At 45.9% G+C, this 18,522-nt stretch overlaps 1 protein-coding gene across 17 annotated transcripts in view; it reads right to left on the bottom strand.

Moving 5' to 3' along the window:
• CLASP2 (cytoplasmic linker associated protein 2) overlaps nucleotides 1-18,522 on the bottom strand; it is a 963,528-nt gene that overhangs the window by 794,368 nt on the left and 150,638 nt on the right. For all 17 annotated transcript variants that reach the window (XM_029589622.1, XM_029589627.1, XM_029589623.1 and 14 more), the window contains exon 4: nucleotides 11,355-11,446. In XM_029589622.1, coding sequence (XP_029445482.1) covers nucleotides 11,355-11,446 — 92 coding nt within the window. The remainder of the gene's footprint in view (nucleotides 1-11,354; nucleotides 11,447-18,522) is intronic.

The following is an 18,522-nucleotide window of genomic DNA, read 5'->3' as shown; positions in this document are numbered from 1 at the left end:
AGCTTTCAGCAATAAGCGGCCAGCAATATGCTCTCAATGTGCAGTCAATAAGCGTTCAGCAATAATCAGTCAGCAATATGCTCTCAATGTGCATGCAATAGGCTTTCAGCAATAGGCGGTCAGCAATACACGCTCAATGTGCCTTCAATAGGCTCACAGCAATAAGCGGGCAGCAATATATATTCAATTTGTATTCAATAGGCTTACAACAATAAGCAGTCAGCAATATACGCTCAATTTGCATGCAATAGGCTTCCAGCAAGAAGCGGGCGTCAACATATATGCGCAATGTGCATTTAATAGGCTTTCATCAATAAGCGGTCAGCAAGATACACGCAATGTGCATTCAATAAGCTTTCAGCAATAGGCGGCCAGCAATATGCGCTCAACAATACACCGAAACCAAGCCAAGGAGGAGGAAAGCCGCACCTATTACGGGCGCGGAGTACCTGAGCAGGGCCCCACAATGGCGTCCTCCACGGCGTGCCACGCCGCCGATCCTCTGCGCTTCGGAGACCCGTAGGAAGAGATGTACTCCTTACCAGCTTCGGCGCTTCCCGGCTGGAACACAAGCGGTCTCCGGCTGCGGGGGAAGGGAGCACCTCACCACCGCAATTGAGGATATGCACCCGCTACCTCGTCCACGCCGGGACCGAGGGCCTCGTATGCTACACCCAAACGTCGTCCGGGGGCTGTGTCACTGCCGCGCTTCGGCAGGACCGAGGACTTTCACCGCCGGGGGAGCACGGCAATCACCCCGGGAGCTCGCTGTGGGAGGAACCCTTGGGTATCTACCGCAGGAGCGCGGGGCTCTAAGTCGAATAGACAGGAAAAACGAAGTAGAATCTAGATGATATGAAAAGAGAAAAATTAAAGTAGTCTTGGAAAGCACACTCAACTAGCGTGCAGGCACTCCAAACTGCTTTGGAGACGGAAATTACTGAATAGCTACGCTTTCTGTGGGGATATATACGCCCCCGTGCTGACGTCAGATCCGTCTCCAACTGCTAGCACGCGGATACTATCCCATTTGTTCTGAGTCCATCTGGCTACACGCCAGGAAAAACGAGATTATCAGTGGATAAGTAGAGATCAGTTTGCCATCCTGTTAAGTATGGTAAATCGCTATCATGCTGAGGTGCACTAGCACCAAGGAGGTGATGAGACCTGAATAAGAAAGGAGGAGCAAGTATTCCAGCAGAGGGTTAGGTTCATAAAAAAAATAGGTCCAAAACATTTTGATGACACCATTTGGAGCACCTATCCCATTTGAAGGCATAATTTCTTCTAGCTGAAGACTTTCTAGATGAGACTTATGTCCACAATCTCTGTAGCTAAGTGGAGATCCACAATCACTGAGTACTTAACATCCATGCTCTGAGGTTGAGGGCTGAAAGGTTGGGATGATACAGTGTCCCGTCTTCCTGAGTTAACAACACAGAATCTGTTTCCAGATATATTGTAGGACTGCTAGAAAGTTGTATGAGATATGAATACTAGACCTGTATGACTATGCCGGGGCTATGAGGATCAGATTAATGTGGTCTGAAGAACCTTTTGCACTGTTCTGGCAATAAGTGTTAATGGTGGAAAAGTATACATGAGGCTTTGTCCCAAATCAAGGAGGAAAATGTCCTGAGCTTGTCTGTGATTGCTGAGCAAAACTGAACAGAATTTAGTTTTGTGTTCTGTTGTGATGCCAATAAATCCACAGACAGCAGATCCCATAAGCTAAAGAGTGTCGGCCACTGATTGCTGTACAGACCACTCGTGTGGTCTGTACAGCAATACTCTACTAAGCAATACAGAAATACTCTACTAAGTCGATCTGCCAGCATGTTGGATATGCCCGGCAGATAGATGGCCTATAGAACAGCTCAATTCTTTCCACCCAATTCCAGATGTTTAATGCTTCCTTGCAGAGATCATGATCCTGTTCCTTCTTGCTTGTGACAAAGAACAAGGCAACCTGGTTGTTAGTTTGAATCAGGATTCTCTTTCCCTGAAGATGTGCAAATGCTGATGGAGCGTATCAAGACTGCTCTCAACTCTAGTAGATTGATTTGACAGAAACTATCTTTAAAATGCCAGATACCCTGTGTTAAAATGATCTCGGTATGGAGGCATCCATTGTCCGTACCACTTGACAGGGAAGTGAGCAAAAAGGGGCTCCTTTCTGGAGAATTCAGGGGCACAGCCACCACAACTCCCATTTCATAGTTGCTGTTATTTGCACTAGAGACTATAGCAGTTGATTTATTTGATCAGACTGGGTACACAGTCCCCACTGGAGGTAGCGGATATGAAGGTGGATCACAGCTGGACTACATGGATGGCTGTTGCCATATGATCGAGGACTTCAAAAAGCCTTCTGTCTGATGAGTGTGGAGAGGTCAGTAGGTTGCAGATGAGCAATGTCATGATGTTCACTCAGTTGAGAGGCAGGAATGCTCTTACCTGTTGCAAGTTTATCTAAGTCCCAATAAACTTGAGCCTTTGAGGGGGGCTCCATGCTAAATTTCTCTAAGTTGACTAGAAAATTACAGCATCTCTTGATTTCACTGTGATAAGCCAATCGTCCAGGTACAGGAAGACTTGTATTCTCTGGTGACGGAAATGAACTGCCACTATAATGATGCATCATACTAGTGGCAACTCATAGTGGCAGTGTAGTCTCTCAGGGCTAATGAGATGTCAAATGAGAGTTCTTGGTACTGGCAATGGGAAGAATCCATCTGCAAGCAGAGGAAGCATCAATGTGAAGGGTGGATGGGTATGTGAGTGTATTACATTCAAGGCATGCATTCATTAAGCCTTCTATATGTAAGGAAGGATTTTGCCGATTTTGAATTTCTCTTGGAGTATATTTTTGTTCAGATGGCCTCAAATCCAGCATGGGATGCAAACTCCCCCATTTTCTTGGGGATCAGGAGATACTGGGAATAGAAAGCCCATGTATGTTGAGTCATTGGGATTGGGCTCTATTGCTTGTTGTTGGAGAAGCTAGATGAAGCTGCAGTAGGTGAGATGGATCCGGATGGAGCGCCAAACAATATGGAAGGGACAGTGGCTTGGAGAAGTGTACCTTGTACCCAGAATGCACAATTTAGAGGACCCAGGGGTCTTTGGTGATCTGATACCACTCCTCTACAAAATGTTAGATTCTTCCTCCTACTGGGAGAGTTGGGAACAGACTGATTTAGAGGGATAAAAACTAGGCCCTGGTTTGGGCTGGGCCTGTTGTGTGGTTTTCGGCTGTGTTCTCTTTGTTGAGGCCTGGCAGGAAGTGGCTGTTGACACTGGGCCGGAAGAGGCAGCGGATGGTACTGTTGAGAAGACCAGTAGGGCCTACTGTAGAAGTATAGTCATTTTTATGGATAGAAATGACCTCTCACCATGGAAGGCTGTTCAGGAGCTGTCGAGAGCAATTGCACTGTCACATTTTGGTCCTTTAGCTGAACAACTGACTCCTGGAGTTTTTCACCAAAAAGATTGTCCCCCAAGCAGGAGACGTCCACCAACCTTTTGTGGATGTCCTCATAGATGTTACTTGCTCAAAGCCAAGCTATGCATCTAGCTCCAATGGAGGTTGAGGAGGTACATGAAACAGAATGGACGTATTCACAGACTGATTAAGTGGTGGATGCCCTCTTCTGCACCCAAGAGTGATTGAGGATTGTAGTTGCTTTGCTCAAGGTCAGGTAAGAAAGGATTTGGTTTTTTAATGCAATTATGAATACACTGCACCATACAGAACTGGTGGATAGATATGTGAGCAGACAGCATTGTACTTTAAACAATTTTGTCAAAATTATCTAGAAGTTTGTGTTCTTTACCTGGGGGAAAAATTAGTGACTCCATATCTTCTTTGCCTTTTTCATAGCAGACTCAACCTCTACATGCTGGTGAGACAACTGGATAACACCAAAGCTCAGTGATTTCTGGACTCTGCATTTGAGGTCCAGCCTTCTAGCCTTAGGAGTAACCAAAATAGGCATTTCCCACATCATCTGTAGATCATTCAGGACGTTCTGAACTGGAAGGGCCACTGATTCAGCTGGAATATCCAGTGTTTGAAGGCGGCCAAGGAGCTCCGAATGGGGGTCTATCTTTGCAAAAATGGATGCTCAGTGCTGCGCCCACCTTCTCCACAAACTTAGAATACATGATGTCCTCTGTTGGCAAGGTGTGGTCCGGAGGATCAAGAAGTGGGTCACAGGTATGCTGGTAGAGTCTTCATCTACAACATCAACACAACAAAGAGAATATTCTTCTCCAAAAAAATCCACCACCTCATTTTTGATTCAAGAGCTCTTTTCTCCTATGTATCATCCCTCACAAAACCCCCGGCACCTACCATTCCAGACGATCAAGCACTCAATAAAGCGAACGAACTGGCTGACTTCTTCGACAACAAAATCACTTCACTCCTAGCCCCCCTCAAGGGACCATCTACACATCCAAAACACGTAATCAACCTCACCCCCCAATCTTCGCGATCACCCACTCAAACACCTCACTCAACCGCTCAACAACCACCACTCCCAACAGATCAACAACCATCGCACCCAAATGTCAAACAACCCAACACTTCACTAACAGTGCTCAACACTTTTGAGCTCACATCCACTCTAGAAATTGAGAATATTCTCAAGAAGATAAAACCATCCTCCCATCCATCAGACCATATTCCAACCAACAAACTGAGTCTGATCACCAACACCATAGCCAAACCTTTAGCAGACATTATTAACTGCTCCTTCACTCAAGGTCATGTCCCGAACCAACTCAAGTTAGCCATGCTCAAGCCGCTCCTCAAAAAACCCAACTTACCCACCTCAGACCCAGCTAACTTTAGACCCATAGCAAACCTCCCGTTGATTGCCAAAGTTATGGAGAAAGTTGTAAACAAACAACTTACAGAATATCTTGACGAAAACAATATCCTCACCTCAAACCAATTTGGCTTTCGTAAGTCTATGAATACCGAATCATTATTAACATCACTATCAGACACTATCATTTTCAACCTAGAAAAGGGCCAACCTTGCCTCCTCGCTCTCCTGGATCTTTCATCAGCGTTTGATACCGTTAACCACTCATGCCTCCTGCAACGCCTAATAGACATCGGCATTACAGGAGTAGCTTTTAACTGGTTCAAATCGTTTTTGGAGAACAGAACATACAAGGTCAAGATAAATAACAAAGAGTCCCACACCATCGAATCCAAAAGGGGGGTACCACAAGGATCATCCCTCTCCCCGACTCTCTTCAATATTTATCTACTCCCACTCTGTCAACTTCTCACTAACCTTAAGCTAAGACATTACCTATACGCGGATGATATTCAAATCCTCATCCCTATAGAAGATTCCATACACAAAGCCATATCATTCTGGAATAAATGTCTGTCAGCTATCAACAATCTACTCACCAGCCTCAACTTGGTTCTAAACAAAAACAAAACTGAAATCCTCATTATAACACCGGAAAACTATACCCCCTCCTCACATTCTAACACTAATCAACATCCGGACACCGCAGGGCTCTCCACCACGCAACAAGTTAGAGACCTGGGAGTCATCATAGACAACAGACTCAGTCTCAACAAATTCGTCAACACCACAACAAAAGAATGTTTCTTTAAACTTCAAACATTAAAGAAACTCAAACCTCTCCTCCTATACAGAGACTTCCGCATGGTTTTACAAGCCATCATACTCCCAAAGCTGGATTACTGTAACTCTCTCCTCCTAGGCCTACCAGCATGCACCATCAAACCACTTCAGATGGTCCTGAACGCCTCTGCAAGAATTCTATCAAATGCCAAAAAGAGAGATCATATCACCCCAATTCTCCAGCATCTCCACTGGCTTCCGATTAAATACAGGATCCAGTTCAAGTCTTTAATGATGATACATAAGGCCTCACACAACATCGCACCTCTCAACCTAACATTTCAAATTCAATTACACACATCTGTGAAACCAACCAGAAGCGCCTATCAGAACAGACTAATCACACAACCGGCGAAATCCGTTCTGAGGAAACGTGCATTATCCACAGCGGGCCCTTCACTTTGGAACTCGCTCCCTCCAGACCTTCGTTTGGAACCATGCCAGTCTACATTTAAAGGGAAACTTAAGACTTGGCTTTTCAAACAAGCTTTCCCCTAGAGCCAAGAACTCGAAGAAAAGTCTTTTCAAGCCCACAACGAGTTATTCAGATCTATTATTTTCTTCCTTTTTTCAATCAGAAATTTACACATGCTGACTTCAATGTAAAAACTTGTTTACTTAGTTTTTGTTCAATGTAAAACTTCTTTTTTATTCTGTTCTATGTAAACCGCTATTTGTAGCGATAGTTACTGTTCTTTGTGAACCGGGGTGATATGTATATTATACAGGAACCTCCGGTATATAAATTATTTAAATAAAATAAATAAATAAATCTGAGTCTAATGGTACTTTCTCACTTTTCAAGGACTCCAGTGCCTAAGATGGTGAACCATGAGGGGCTTCTGATTGACACTGAGGATAAGCAGCCTGGTCTATAACCTTTGACCCACTAGAATCGATGATGAAGAACCCTTAATCAAACATTCTGATGAGTTCACCCCTATAGGCAAGATCAGGACTCTGGCCTGTAATATTGCCAAAGCAATAATGGAAAGGAAAAGGTGGAACATTTCTACTGTCTCCTTGGGTGGAGAGAAAAAGACATTTTTCAATCAATCTATAATTTGGTTAAGTGACTGATCTGTCCTTTGGTCTGGCATAGGTGATGGGCCAACCTCTTCCGAAACCAGGATAGGATCCTGTATGAGAATGGGCAGCCTGTTAGAAGTAAGCGGTACTATAGAGCAGCGGTTCTCAACCGGTGTGTCGCGACACACCAATGTGTCGCCAAGCACCAGCTGGTGTGTCGCAGCTCCCGGTGTCCCAAAGCCCCAGTTATACTTCCCTTTACCTTTTTCCTGCTCCCGCGGGTCAATGAGAAACCTCCTCCCTTCTTCCTGCCCCCGTGAGCCAATCGGAAGCCTCCCTTCTGCCTGCCAGTGGGAGGAGGAAGCCGTTGATTGGCCGGTGGGGCAGGAAGAAGGGGGGCATCTCACAGCCCGGGAGTTTGAGGGGAGCTGGGAGGAGTGGCAGTGTCCAGGCCCATGGCGGCGAAGAAGCCCGACCCTGTGACCGCCATGTGGAAGTGCTGAAATTAAACACAGCAGCGAGCCACAAAGAAAAGAGGCCAGCCGTGCCAGGATTTCCCACTTACAAAGTGGCAGGGAACCGCAATAGAGTAGGGATTTCCCAAAGCGGCAATGAGTTGCAAGCACGAAGAGGCCGGTTGGGATGCTCCGGGGATTCCCCCAATGCAACAGTGAGCGTGGCAAAGCCTCGATTAAAGTAAAAGTGGCACTCAACCATGCCGATTACAGATGGGGCAATTGGAGCTCCCAGCGGCCGCAAAAGCAGGCAGATGGGGGGCCGCGGGAGCCTAGGGATATCCCGACAGCCAGAAGAAAGGCTTGAGTGCTGTGGCATATTTTTCTAAAATAAATGTTTGCTGCTTCAGTGCGGCTGAGAAGGCAGCAGCAGCCCTGGGAAATCTGCCACTGCGAAATTAAAGGGGAACACAGCATTGGGGCTCTAAGCAAAGTGTGTGTGAAAGACAGAGACTGGGTAGGGAGGTGACAGGTGCATGAGAGAGAGACTGGGCAGGGAGGTGACTGGGGTGTATGAGAGAGAGAGAGAGAGAGAGAGAGACTGGGCAGGGAGGTGACTGGGGTGTATGAGAGAGAGAGAGAGACTGGGCAGGGAGGTGACTGGTGTCTGTGTGTGAGACAGAGACTGGTCGTAGGGTTTAATTTGCGGGGGGGGGTGACTTGTGGGCCCTAAAGAAGAGGACCGTGAGGACAGAACTTCAGCAGTGCTGCTACTCCTGGTATGTGCATTCAAGGGAAAGGAGAGTTGCTGGAGAGGGTAAGTAAAGGTGGCATTTTAAGTTTATTTTTCTTGATTGACTGCCATTTTAATTATTGAGTATTATGTGATGTGCCTGCTGTTTTGAAATATTTTATTGAGATTTGGACAATTTTTAATAATTTTTATGAGTTTTAATTGTTTGACCTTATTCTGTTCATCAGCTGTTTTGAAACATTTATTAATATAGTTTTACAATTATTTCTGTGTGGGTATCTATAGCAGCTTGGCTTGTTCTGTTTTCCTAATAGGAGGTGTATTAGTGTTTAGGACCGGATTTAATATTTGTAGTGTTGCCTTTTCAAAAGATAGGGTTGTTATGTGTTCCATAATGCAGGTGTAATTTTGTGCAGATTAATTTCTGTGCATTATTGCAGATCCTGGGACTGTGTTAGGTGCTATATTTCTCTTTCCATTTCTCCAGGTTTGCACTGCATGCAGGGTGGCTTTTTTTGGTTTCCCATTCCAGTTTGTCTCCATATTTATAATGTGTGGTTTTTCTGTACTTGGTGAAGGTCAGTTCTGTGTGTGTGACCGAGGTGAGGTATTTTACTAGCATGTAGGCAATTGTATCAATCTTATTTGTTGTGTTTTCTCAATAGGATATGCATTAGTGGTAAACTATTGCCTTTTCATAAGGAGGGCTATTGTGCCAGGTAGTAAAGGGAGATTGTTTTGCTTTTACTGAGATGTCATCAGAACCAGAATATCTTTTTTTTGCATGGTGAGTTCTATGGGTAATATCTTAGTTCTGCTCTGCATCCATTGTTGGAGGTCAAGGGGGTTCCCATGGATGCAGAGTGTATGTTTACATAGAGCCCCGTGACAGTCACATGTTCAGTGTGTCACGCATGTGAGAACCATCTGTCAGATGTGTCCTGGCTGAAAAAAGATTGAGAACCACTGCTATAGAGGATACCAGTTCTGCACACCATAGGAAAAAAGTCCTTCCACCACTAGTATAGGTAGGAAGAGCACCCTGGTTATCGTGGAAAGCAGGGGGTTCTCTTGAAAATCCAGGATAGGCTGCTTAGAGCTGTGTTGGAAAATCAGCTTCATAATCCCAAATTTGAGATAGATGCATCAATGGAGTAGAGCGCTTAGGCGCCTTGGATGTTTTAGCATGCTTCAATGGGTCTTGGAGAGAAGTGTCGAGGAATCTGGTGCAGGTCAATGATATATTGGCGTTGCACAGTGTCCCTACATTGTGCATCATGGGATCGTGGGACATAGGTTCCTGAGCACCATGTGATCAAACAGTAGAGATGTCAGTGCGCATCGAGGATTCTCCTTCAGTAGTAGAACATCGAACTTCAAGAGCACTGGTGCATCAAGCATATCAATATGCCATGCATCAAATGCATTGATGGGAGGATGCATCGACTGAGTCAATGCATCGTGTATTTGAAATGCTGATGCTGTTGTGCCAATTGCACAGATGATAGCCACGTCAACTGTGCACCTCACTTAGTGTCCCGATGCTTCTTCGACGCAGGCTGCAATGGCTCCAGTGATTGGTGCCGCTTTGTCTTCATGGCAGGGCAGCTGGTGGAACTCGACACTGCAACTTCAGTCTGAGTGAATGGGGAATTTTAGAGGAGCTCCTACTCAACTCTTTTCCCAGTGAGGCAGACAATACTGAACTGCAGGAGGAGGACCTACTGCGACTACAGAGAGATTTACACAGTTCCTCAATGCAAAGTGCCCTAGAACACTGTGAGCACAGGGACATCTGTCCACAGACATAACAGTTTTCCAGTCAGATTCCAATCCATGGCATCAGTAACAATTCGTGCCTATCTGTGAATGACATATTCTTTCCACAGATACAACTTTTAAACCCACTCACCATTGACTTCCACAAGGCCATGCCTCGTGCTTTTTTTTTTTTTTTTTGGTTGCACTGAAAAGTGCTGTTGTGGGGCTGCAGAGACAGCAAGGTAATTAAATAAAAACGGATAGAGAAAAAATATTAAAATTAAGAGGTTTTAATGATTTTTAGAGAAAAAAACTTTTAGGAGCAACTGAGTTCATATCTATGCTGTGATTGGACAAAAAATGAATGGGTAGGCTCCCAAGGTAATGCTTGCATGGGAACTGCGGCACATGCTCAGAAATCAAAACTTTGCTAGCTTGGAGAGAAGTCCGATCAGTCACCCTCATGTAATGGCTAATTCAGCCTGCTTATTAACAAAAAAAACAAAACAAAACAACCACCCTGCACATGCTCCATCCATGACTAAATGACCTCTCCACTCCCTGCACAGCTGGATAGGAGCAAGAGAAGGCAAGGGAATCTGACATTGAGAAAAGCCCTGCCCTTATTCCAGCCAAGTCCAGCAGTTAGCTGTAGTGAAGAGGAGAGATAGACCACAGCAGCAAAGAGCACAGCCCCCAGCTCAACCTGGCCCCACAACGAGTAGGAGAAGAGCAGGAGAGGCAGACTTGCTTACCTGCACCTCCTTCCCAACCTGGCCCAGTAACACACAGTGTCAAAGGAGTAGGAGCAGCAAGGTCCTGACAGTCACAGAAACTGGAAGGGCCCCCTACCTTCCCATTCCAGAGGAGAAGGAAATATGGCATAGCCAGAAGCAGGAAAAGCACAGGTTGACCCTAGCATAGCCAACAGCAGGGAAAGTACTGCAGAGGAAGGAGTGGAGGCTCTGCAGACTGAAAACACTTTTCAGTATTTTAGATGTTAGCAAGGGGAACCAAAGGCAGTGCAATTTGAGAAGAGACAAGGGAAGAAGGGTAGGAACTAAGGAGGGATGCTGGAGGTGGAGGGGTAATGGAACAAGTTAAACATACAAAAAGCAGTAGAGGCTAAGCACATACATCTACACCCACACTGGCAGAAGAGCAGCTGCAGAGAAGAGCGACAGAGGTGATGGTGATAGCCAATGGGTGGTTGTGAGAGGACCCCCTGATCATCCATAAATTTAGAGGTAGGGAACCCTACCCTGGAAAATCACATTAGAGGAATATGCCCCTCCCCAGCCCAGCTCGGTTCTAGCCCCACTGGATCCCAAGTAGCCACAGTTTAAAAAATATTTAAGACCACTGCTCTAAAGCATGCTCTCTCAGCCCGACACAGCAAAGCCACACAGAGGCAAAAACACTGCAGTGTCAGTTTTGCTGTCTTGCTAGAACACAGATTGCTGGCGATTCCTGAGATGTGAACTAATCTCAGAATTAGGCACCTCTGGAATAAAAGGTTGCATCCACAGCCAGTGCACACTCCTCAGTTTGAGCCTGGGTAGAGGGAGTAGACTTCAAGTTAGGGAGATGATTTCCACACCTCCTCCACTGAATTTTCAACGGGTTGCAGTTAGTTAAAATTACATTTACTGCTATAAAAAAAGATATAGAGCTTACGTGTTTAATGTCATAACAAGACAAAGACAGACTCCTTCTCGGCATCGGTAGTTCTTGTGTTTAAAGCCAACCACTAGTCGCTCCCAAATGTACTATGAAAATAAAATGTTTATTTAGTTTGAAACTTAACACATTAAGTAAGACATTTTACTGCATATAACCTGCAGAGGGAGGAAGAGGAGGCGGCAAGATGGAGAACATAGTATGCACATTATTTATTTTATTTCTATTTATTTATTTTTATATACAGACGTTCACACATGGATATCACATCGGTTTACATTATAACTTTTTGATAATGTGACGTGGTAATATTATCTTTACATTGTAACATTGTAGCATTGTAAACATTAGGTCAAATGAAGCCTGTTAGCCAATCATTACAGTGTTGTATGATTTATATATAACAGAAAGATTAACCAATAAGTATAAAAAGCTAAACAGTAAAAAAAAAAAAAAAGTGAACATTTTATGATGCATTAATTGCTTAGTTAGGATCAGACAACACTGAGCTAAACAGCCTTAGCCACAGGCAGCTCCCTAACCCTATATATCCAAGGACTGCTACAGAAGAAAAAAATACTTACACAAGCTATTCCCACTCTAAGGAGAAAGGTATTTTATTTGTCTGCACACTTTCCATAAGAGAACGCAGCTCCAGTCTTGTGTTTCCCATTAATGCATTTGGGTGCTTTTATTTTAGAGAAATGGTGAAATTGGGTGATTCCTTGTCCTCTTTTTATGTTAAGTTTATTACAAAGCAAAATAAAACTTAACCTGCTCCCTTTCTCTCTCCCCAGGAAATGGCAAATGAATGAGCATGTTCAGTCTATCACTGTCAATTATCAGAAAAGGCAGCAAAACACAACATGAGCTAAACCCTTCTGCAACCCAGAACAATAAAATATTTTAATCCCTGAATAAAGTAGAATTGCTTACCTGTAACAGGTGTTCTCCAAGGACAGTAGGATGTTACTCCTCACACAAGGGTGACATCATCAGATGAAGCCCAGCACGGAAAACTTTTGTCAAAGTTTCTAGAAGTTTGACTAGGCACATTGAGCATGCCCAGCATACCGCTAACCACACGTCCACAAGGGGGTACCTCTTCAGTCTTATAACATAGAATTCGCAAAAAATAAAACAAACTGAAGGAAACCCAACTCCATGGGGTGTCGGGTGGGTTTCATGAGGACCAACATCCTGCTGTCCTTGGAGAACACCTGTTACAGGTAAGCAACTCTGCTTTCTCCAAGGACAAGAAGGATGATAGTCCTCACACATGGGTGAATATGTAGCTACAGGCTGCTCCCAACATAGGCAGCATTTAACAGGTGCAACCGTGCTCAACAACAAGCTACTACAACATGGGGAGCAAGCCTGCACCTAAAGAAGGGCCCAAGGAAGGAAGAGCTAGGTTTTCATGGCTGAAATAGATTATGGAGGACCAACTGGCCAAAATGACTGTCACTTCATCCATCTTTGTCCAGACAACAATGAGAGGTGAATGTGTGGAGGGAACTATGAATGGATACTGCATGCACCATTCATCCCCCGATGGTGTGCCCCAGTAGCACTAAGGTGAACTCTCACCTAAGTTGTTTTCAAGCCAGACTTGGAGAAGTGCAACAGGTAGCCTAAAAGTCTCAGTGGAGAACATGAGAATGGGTCTAGACCAAGCCTGTCACACCAAATCGAGAACATCTGCCACTTGAGATTGTAAGATCTCCTCGTGGAAGGTTTCGGACTCCAAGAGAACCCCAGACACATCTTCTGAAAGGCCTAAGGCCTGTACAGTCATCCGGTCAACATCCAAGCTGTGAAGGACAAGGCTCAGAGGTTAGGGTGGCATAGTTTGCCCTGGTCGGGAGCAATCCCCAGCCGGATTGGAGGGCATGAGGCCAGTTCTCATAGAAGAGGGAACCAGATCTGGCATGGCCAAAAGGGCACAACCAGGATCATGGTGCCTTAGTCCTGTTGGAGCTTTTGAAGTGTCTTCGAGATCAGTGGAAGGGGAGAATAAGAATACAGCAGACCGTTGTCCCAGTAATGTGCAAAAACATCTGACACCGATCCCCTGCCCACCTGTCCCAGAGAGCAGAAGCGATCCACTTTCTTGCTCTCTGGGGACACGAACAGATCTATGTCCGGGGTACCCCATAGGTGAAAGATATGGTTCACCCCCTCTTGGTTCAGGAACCATTCGTGGGGACAGAAGGTCCGACTTAATGAGTCCGCCAAGATGTTGTCCGCACCCCACCCCCCCTCCCCGAGAGATACACAGCTCAGAGGAAGATGCAGTTCTTGAGAACCCAGAACCAAATCTGGACCTCATCCCAGCAGAGGAGGTACGATCCCATCCCTCCTTGCTTGTTCAAGTATCACATCACCGCCTGATTGTCGGTCCACACAGGACCACTTTGTTGAGCAAGTGCTCCCTGAAAGCCCTCAGGGCATAACAGATCACTCATAACTCCTGGACGTTTATCTGAAAATACTGCTCCTGCACGGACCAAAGGCTCTGACCTAAAACATAGCCTCCCCAACCTGTGAAAGATGAGTCTGTGGTAAGGACGATCTGGGGCTGAGGGATCCAAAAGGGCCTCCTCTTCTCCAGATTGGATAGGGTTGTCCACCACACTAGGGATTGCTGAAGGGGAACGGTGATCAGGACATGAGCTCGAAGGTCCTGAGTGGCTTGGCACCACTGGGAATGCAATGTCCACTGCGCCCTGAGCACATGCAGTCAAGCAGAATGACGTGAACCATCGCTACCACGTGCACCAAAAAGCGCAGAAACTGGTATGCAGAGACATGAGGGCAACAGGATCCTACCCGAGCCAAGGAAGCAAAAGTCAATGCGTGGCCTCTGGGCAAGAAGGCCTTCTTCTGGACAGTATCCAGCCTGGCCCCGATGAAGTCCAACTGCGGTGATGCCTGGAGATGGGATTTCGACACGTATGATGGACTGTAGGGAACGCAGTGCCCCCTGCCTGGAATCGCCGAGGGGGGAACCGGTGGAACCAAAGACGGTACTGAAGGCATTGGTGGGATCCTGGGTGGCATTGGTCCCAATGGATCCATAGGCATCAGGAAACGCTGAGGGCATCAAAGGCACTGAGGGCATCAGTCCCGATGGCCCCAGGAGTGCTAGAGCCTGCCAGGGCTTTGTGCACAGCCTGGGCGCTGTCTACACCGATAGACCTTCCTCGTCTGAGTCACTCACCGGAATGGGACCCGGTGGAGGCAGCAGCGATGCTCCCTTCAACAGTGAAGGGGTTTGAGGCATCGAAGCTGGCTGAGTCAGTAAGACACTGAGCAGCAGGTCCAGCCACTCCAATAGAGACGCAAGTACCAAAGGAGTCTGCTCTTGCATCGGTGGCGGTCCTGGTGGAACCGGAGGCTCAATGTCCTGCAGGGCCTGGCTGACCGCCAACCGTACACATCTCTCTAACTCCGCCTCAAAGGCCACAGAGATCAGAATGGCTGAAGGAGAAAGCGGTAGCGGAATTGGATCGACCCCAGAGTCACTGGGGGGAAACCAAACCTTCCACTGGTATCAGTGGGGTCTGCCGAGCTTCCTCAGGGGGACCAGAGAGTATAACCTCCTCCACACTGGTCCTCTGTGGAGAAGGCACGGACACGGTCTGTGCCTTCCCATGGTCTGACGTCTTTGAGGAAGAAGACCAGTGTCTGTATTTCCTAGACTTTTCCCGGTGCTCACCTCAATCCTTCCCCAGGACCGACGGAGACATAGAGGAACCAGATCTAGAACTGAAGACAATGCCCTCACTCAGTCCCCTGCCCCTACCTCAGGATGGAGGGTTGGTAGCGGAAGGGATACAGAGGGGGTCGAGGCCAAGATTCCCTTTCCTTGAGGTGTAGAAGTCCCGGGTGCCAACAAAGGTTCCGATTTTTTTTTGCGCCGAACAGCTTCTCCATTTTGTCCAGGCATGCCCAGCAACCCTTGGGGGTCAATTGGGCACAATGATCGCAGACATGGACATCACGCGACAACCCCAGGCAAAGGACACAGACCTTGTGGGGGGGTCTGTGACGGACATGGTTTGGGGTCACTGGGAGCAGCAGCGAAAGCCGGATGACTCCATGTCAAAAAGAACGCAGCGTGCAGTCGATGACGGGAGGCAATAAACTGCAAGGCACCACAAAACTTACCGAGAGTGGGGGGGGGGGGGGGGGGGGAAAGACATGCAGAGGGACCCAAGAGATATTTCTCAAGAAAAAAGCATGAGCTCCACAACAACAATGCTTCAGCTTCATGGAAAAAGAGAGACCGAAAGAGGGACCCTGCATGGACGCGTGGTTAGCAGCATGTTGGGCATGCTCGGTGTGTCTAGCCAAAGTTCTAGAAACTTTGAAAGACGTTTTCTGTGCCAGGCGCCATCTGATGATGTCACCCATGTGTGAGGACTACCATCCTGCTTCTTGGAGAAAGAATAACATGCCCAAAGATCAGAATAGGTAAAGTACGGAGGATGCCAACTGGCTCCATTTTTGAATGACAGTTTTATTCAGACCTTGTTTTATCCCATTGCATGCATTTGTCCTAGTTTTCCTTGGAAAATAAGGACAAGGTCAGAGAACAACAGGGGTAAAACTAGGACTAGATCAATCTATCCCGCCCCCCCCCCCCCATAACCCGCCCCCACCATAACCCACTCACCCACATCTAATGTAAGAGACCTAGGAATTCTACTTGATCAACACCTCAATTTCAAGCCACACATCAAGTCCCTTATAAAGGGAGGCTTCTACAAACTTCACATACTTAAAAAACTGAAACCACTCCTTCATGCACATGATTTCCGTTTAGTCCTGCAGTCCACTATACTTTCCAAACTAGATTACTGCAATTCCCTTCTGTTAGGCCTCCCTGCCTCTACGATCAAACCCCTTCAAATCCTTCAAAATGCGATGGCAAGAATCACCACCAATACCCGTAAGACAGAACACATAACCCACATACTAAAAGACCTGCACTGGCTTCCCATACCATACCGCATTAAGTATAAAACCCTCACCATCCTGCACAATTCCCTTCACAAAAACAACCCCGCCTGGCTTAAAGACATGCCACACTTCCGTAAGTCCAATCGACCCACCAGAAATGCCCTCGCAGGCACCCTACACACTCCACCCCTCAAAACCGCACACCTCTCCAAAACCAGAGAAAGAGCGTTTACCATTGCCGGCCCCACCCTTTGGAATTCACTTCCCCATTACCTACGACTTGAGCCCTCCTTACAGTCCTTCAAAAAAGGCATCAAGACCTGGCTGTTCAGGCAAGCCTACCCAGACAACAATCAAACCTAGCCCACTACCTTCCCTTCCATCACCGTCCTCACTCCATTTCACCCCAGCCACCCCTTACCCCCCCAGCCCACTCTCCCTGCCCCATGATTTCCCCCCCCTCCCACCTCTTCCCCATGCATCCGTCGCCCTCTCCCCCCCTCTCTTTTTTTTTCTTGAATCTTTCACTGTCAAAGCCGTAACCCTAACTTTCAATCATGCTATTGATCTATTGTAAACAAGTACCTCGCCTTAACTTATAATTTTAAAACAGTTACAATTGATGTTCCTCTTATTATTATATTTATCAAGTTGATTGTTCCTCTTTTTCCTTCTGCCCTATCCTTCCTTGCTGCTCTTCCCCTGCCCACCTCTCACCACTTTCTTGCCTGCTCCCCTCTCCCCCACCCTGTTCATTGTATTTTCTACCTGCTTCAGTTATTTGTAAACCGGCATGATATGCCCTATGAATGTCGGTATATTAAAAGTTTCATAAATAAATAAATAAAGATTACAAGTCTTAGAGTAAATAAAACTGATTAATCAGTTCTTTTAGTTCAGTTAAACAAGATTTCACCCCATGAATAACAACCTTCAAGTTACCCATGTTTAGCAAACTATCGGGCCGATACAGTAAACCATGCGGGAGAGCGGGCAAGCGCCAGCTCTCCTGTGAGTGCGATTCAGTAACTTAATTTATTTAAATTAGAGTCCGCGGTAAAAAGAGGCGCTAGGGACACTAGCGCGCCCCAAGCGCCTCTTTTTTGACGAAAGCAGCGGCTGTCAGCGAGTTTGACAGCCGACGCTCAATTTTGCAGGCGTCGGTTCTCAAACCCGCTGACAGCCACGGGTTCGGAAACCGGCAAAATTGAGCATCCGGTTTTCAACCCATGAGCCCATTTTAAAATGGTTTTGTTTTTTTTAACTTTTGGGGCCTCCGACTTAATATCGCCATGATATTAAGTCGGAGAGTGCACAGAAAAGCAGTTTTTACTGCTTTTCTGTGCACTTCCCCAGCACCAGCAGAAATTAATGCCTACCTTTGGGTAGGCGCTAATTTCTTAAAGTAAAATGTGCGGCTTGGCTGCACATTTTACTTACTGTATCGCGCGGGAATGACTAATAAGGCCATCAACATGTATTTGCATGTTGCGGGCGCTATTAGTTTGGGGGGGGGGGGTTTTGGATGCACGTTTTCGACGCGCTATTACCCCTTACTGTATAAGGGGTAAAGCTAGCGCATCGAAAACGCACGTCCAAATGCCTGTATATATTTATGGTCCTGAGAACAGCAAAATAAAAAGTTTAAAAAATGTTCATCAATTGTATTCATTGTGCATATAATCCTTTTGACGATCCTCGCTGCTCCCTACATAAAAGATGGTGAGACTAAATTTCTAGATCAGCACTTATCAATTAGAATGTACACAAACCTTATTATACAATACCAAGACATCTAGGGATTCAACAATTAAATTCTAAAAAATGGTGACTTTCTAAGCTCTCACACTAGTCTCTCACATTTCCCTAATCACTCCTCCAGTGTGACCAGTAATGGTATCTGTAAGCACTTCTTTTCAACCAAGATTTCTCTTTTAGTTACAGGTACTAAATAACTAAATAGCAATCCTGAAAACACATTAGAACAATTGACTTTTTTGCTATTAGGAAAGCCTCCATTTCCAGTCTACTGCAGTACATCATAAACGATCAATTTGGCAAGGAAAAAATTATATTCTTTAAAGTAGCAACATCACACTCAATTTTATTCAAATCTAAGAGGCACAAACCATAATCTCCTACTGTTTGGACAAATCTGGCCAATTACCTCATGCATCTCAGAAATAGTACAAAAATA

The sequence above is a fragment of the Rhinatrema bivittatum genome, chromosome 2 (assembly GCF_901001135.1).
Source record: "Rhinatrema bivittatum chromosome 2, aRhiBiv1.1, whole genome shotgun sequence".
In the NCBI taxonomy this organism is placed as follows: Eukaryota; Metazoa; Chordata; class Amphibia; order Gymnophiona; family Rhinatrematidae; genus Rhinatrema; species Rhinatrema bivittatum.
The sequence above is the reverse complement of the archived record's forward strand: the minus strand, read 5'-3'. Positions and strand labels throughout refer to the sequence as shown.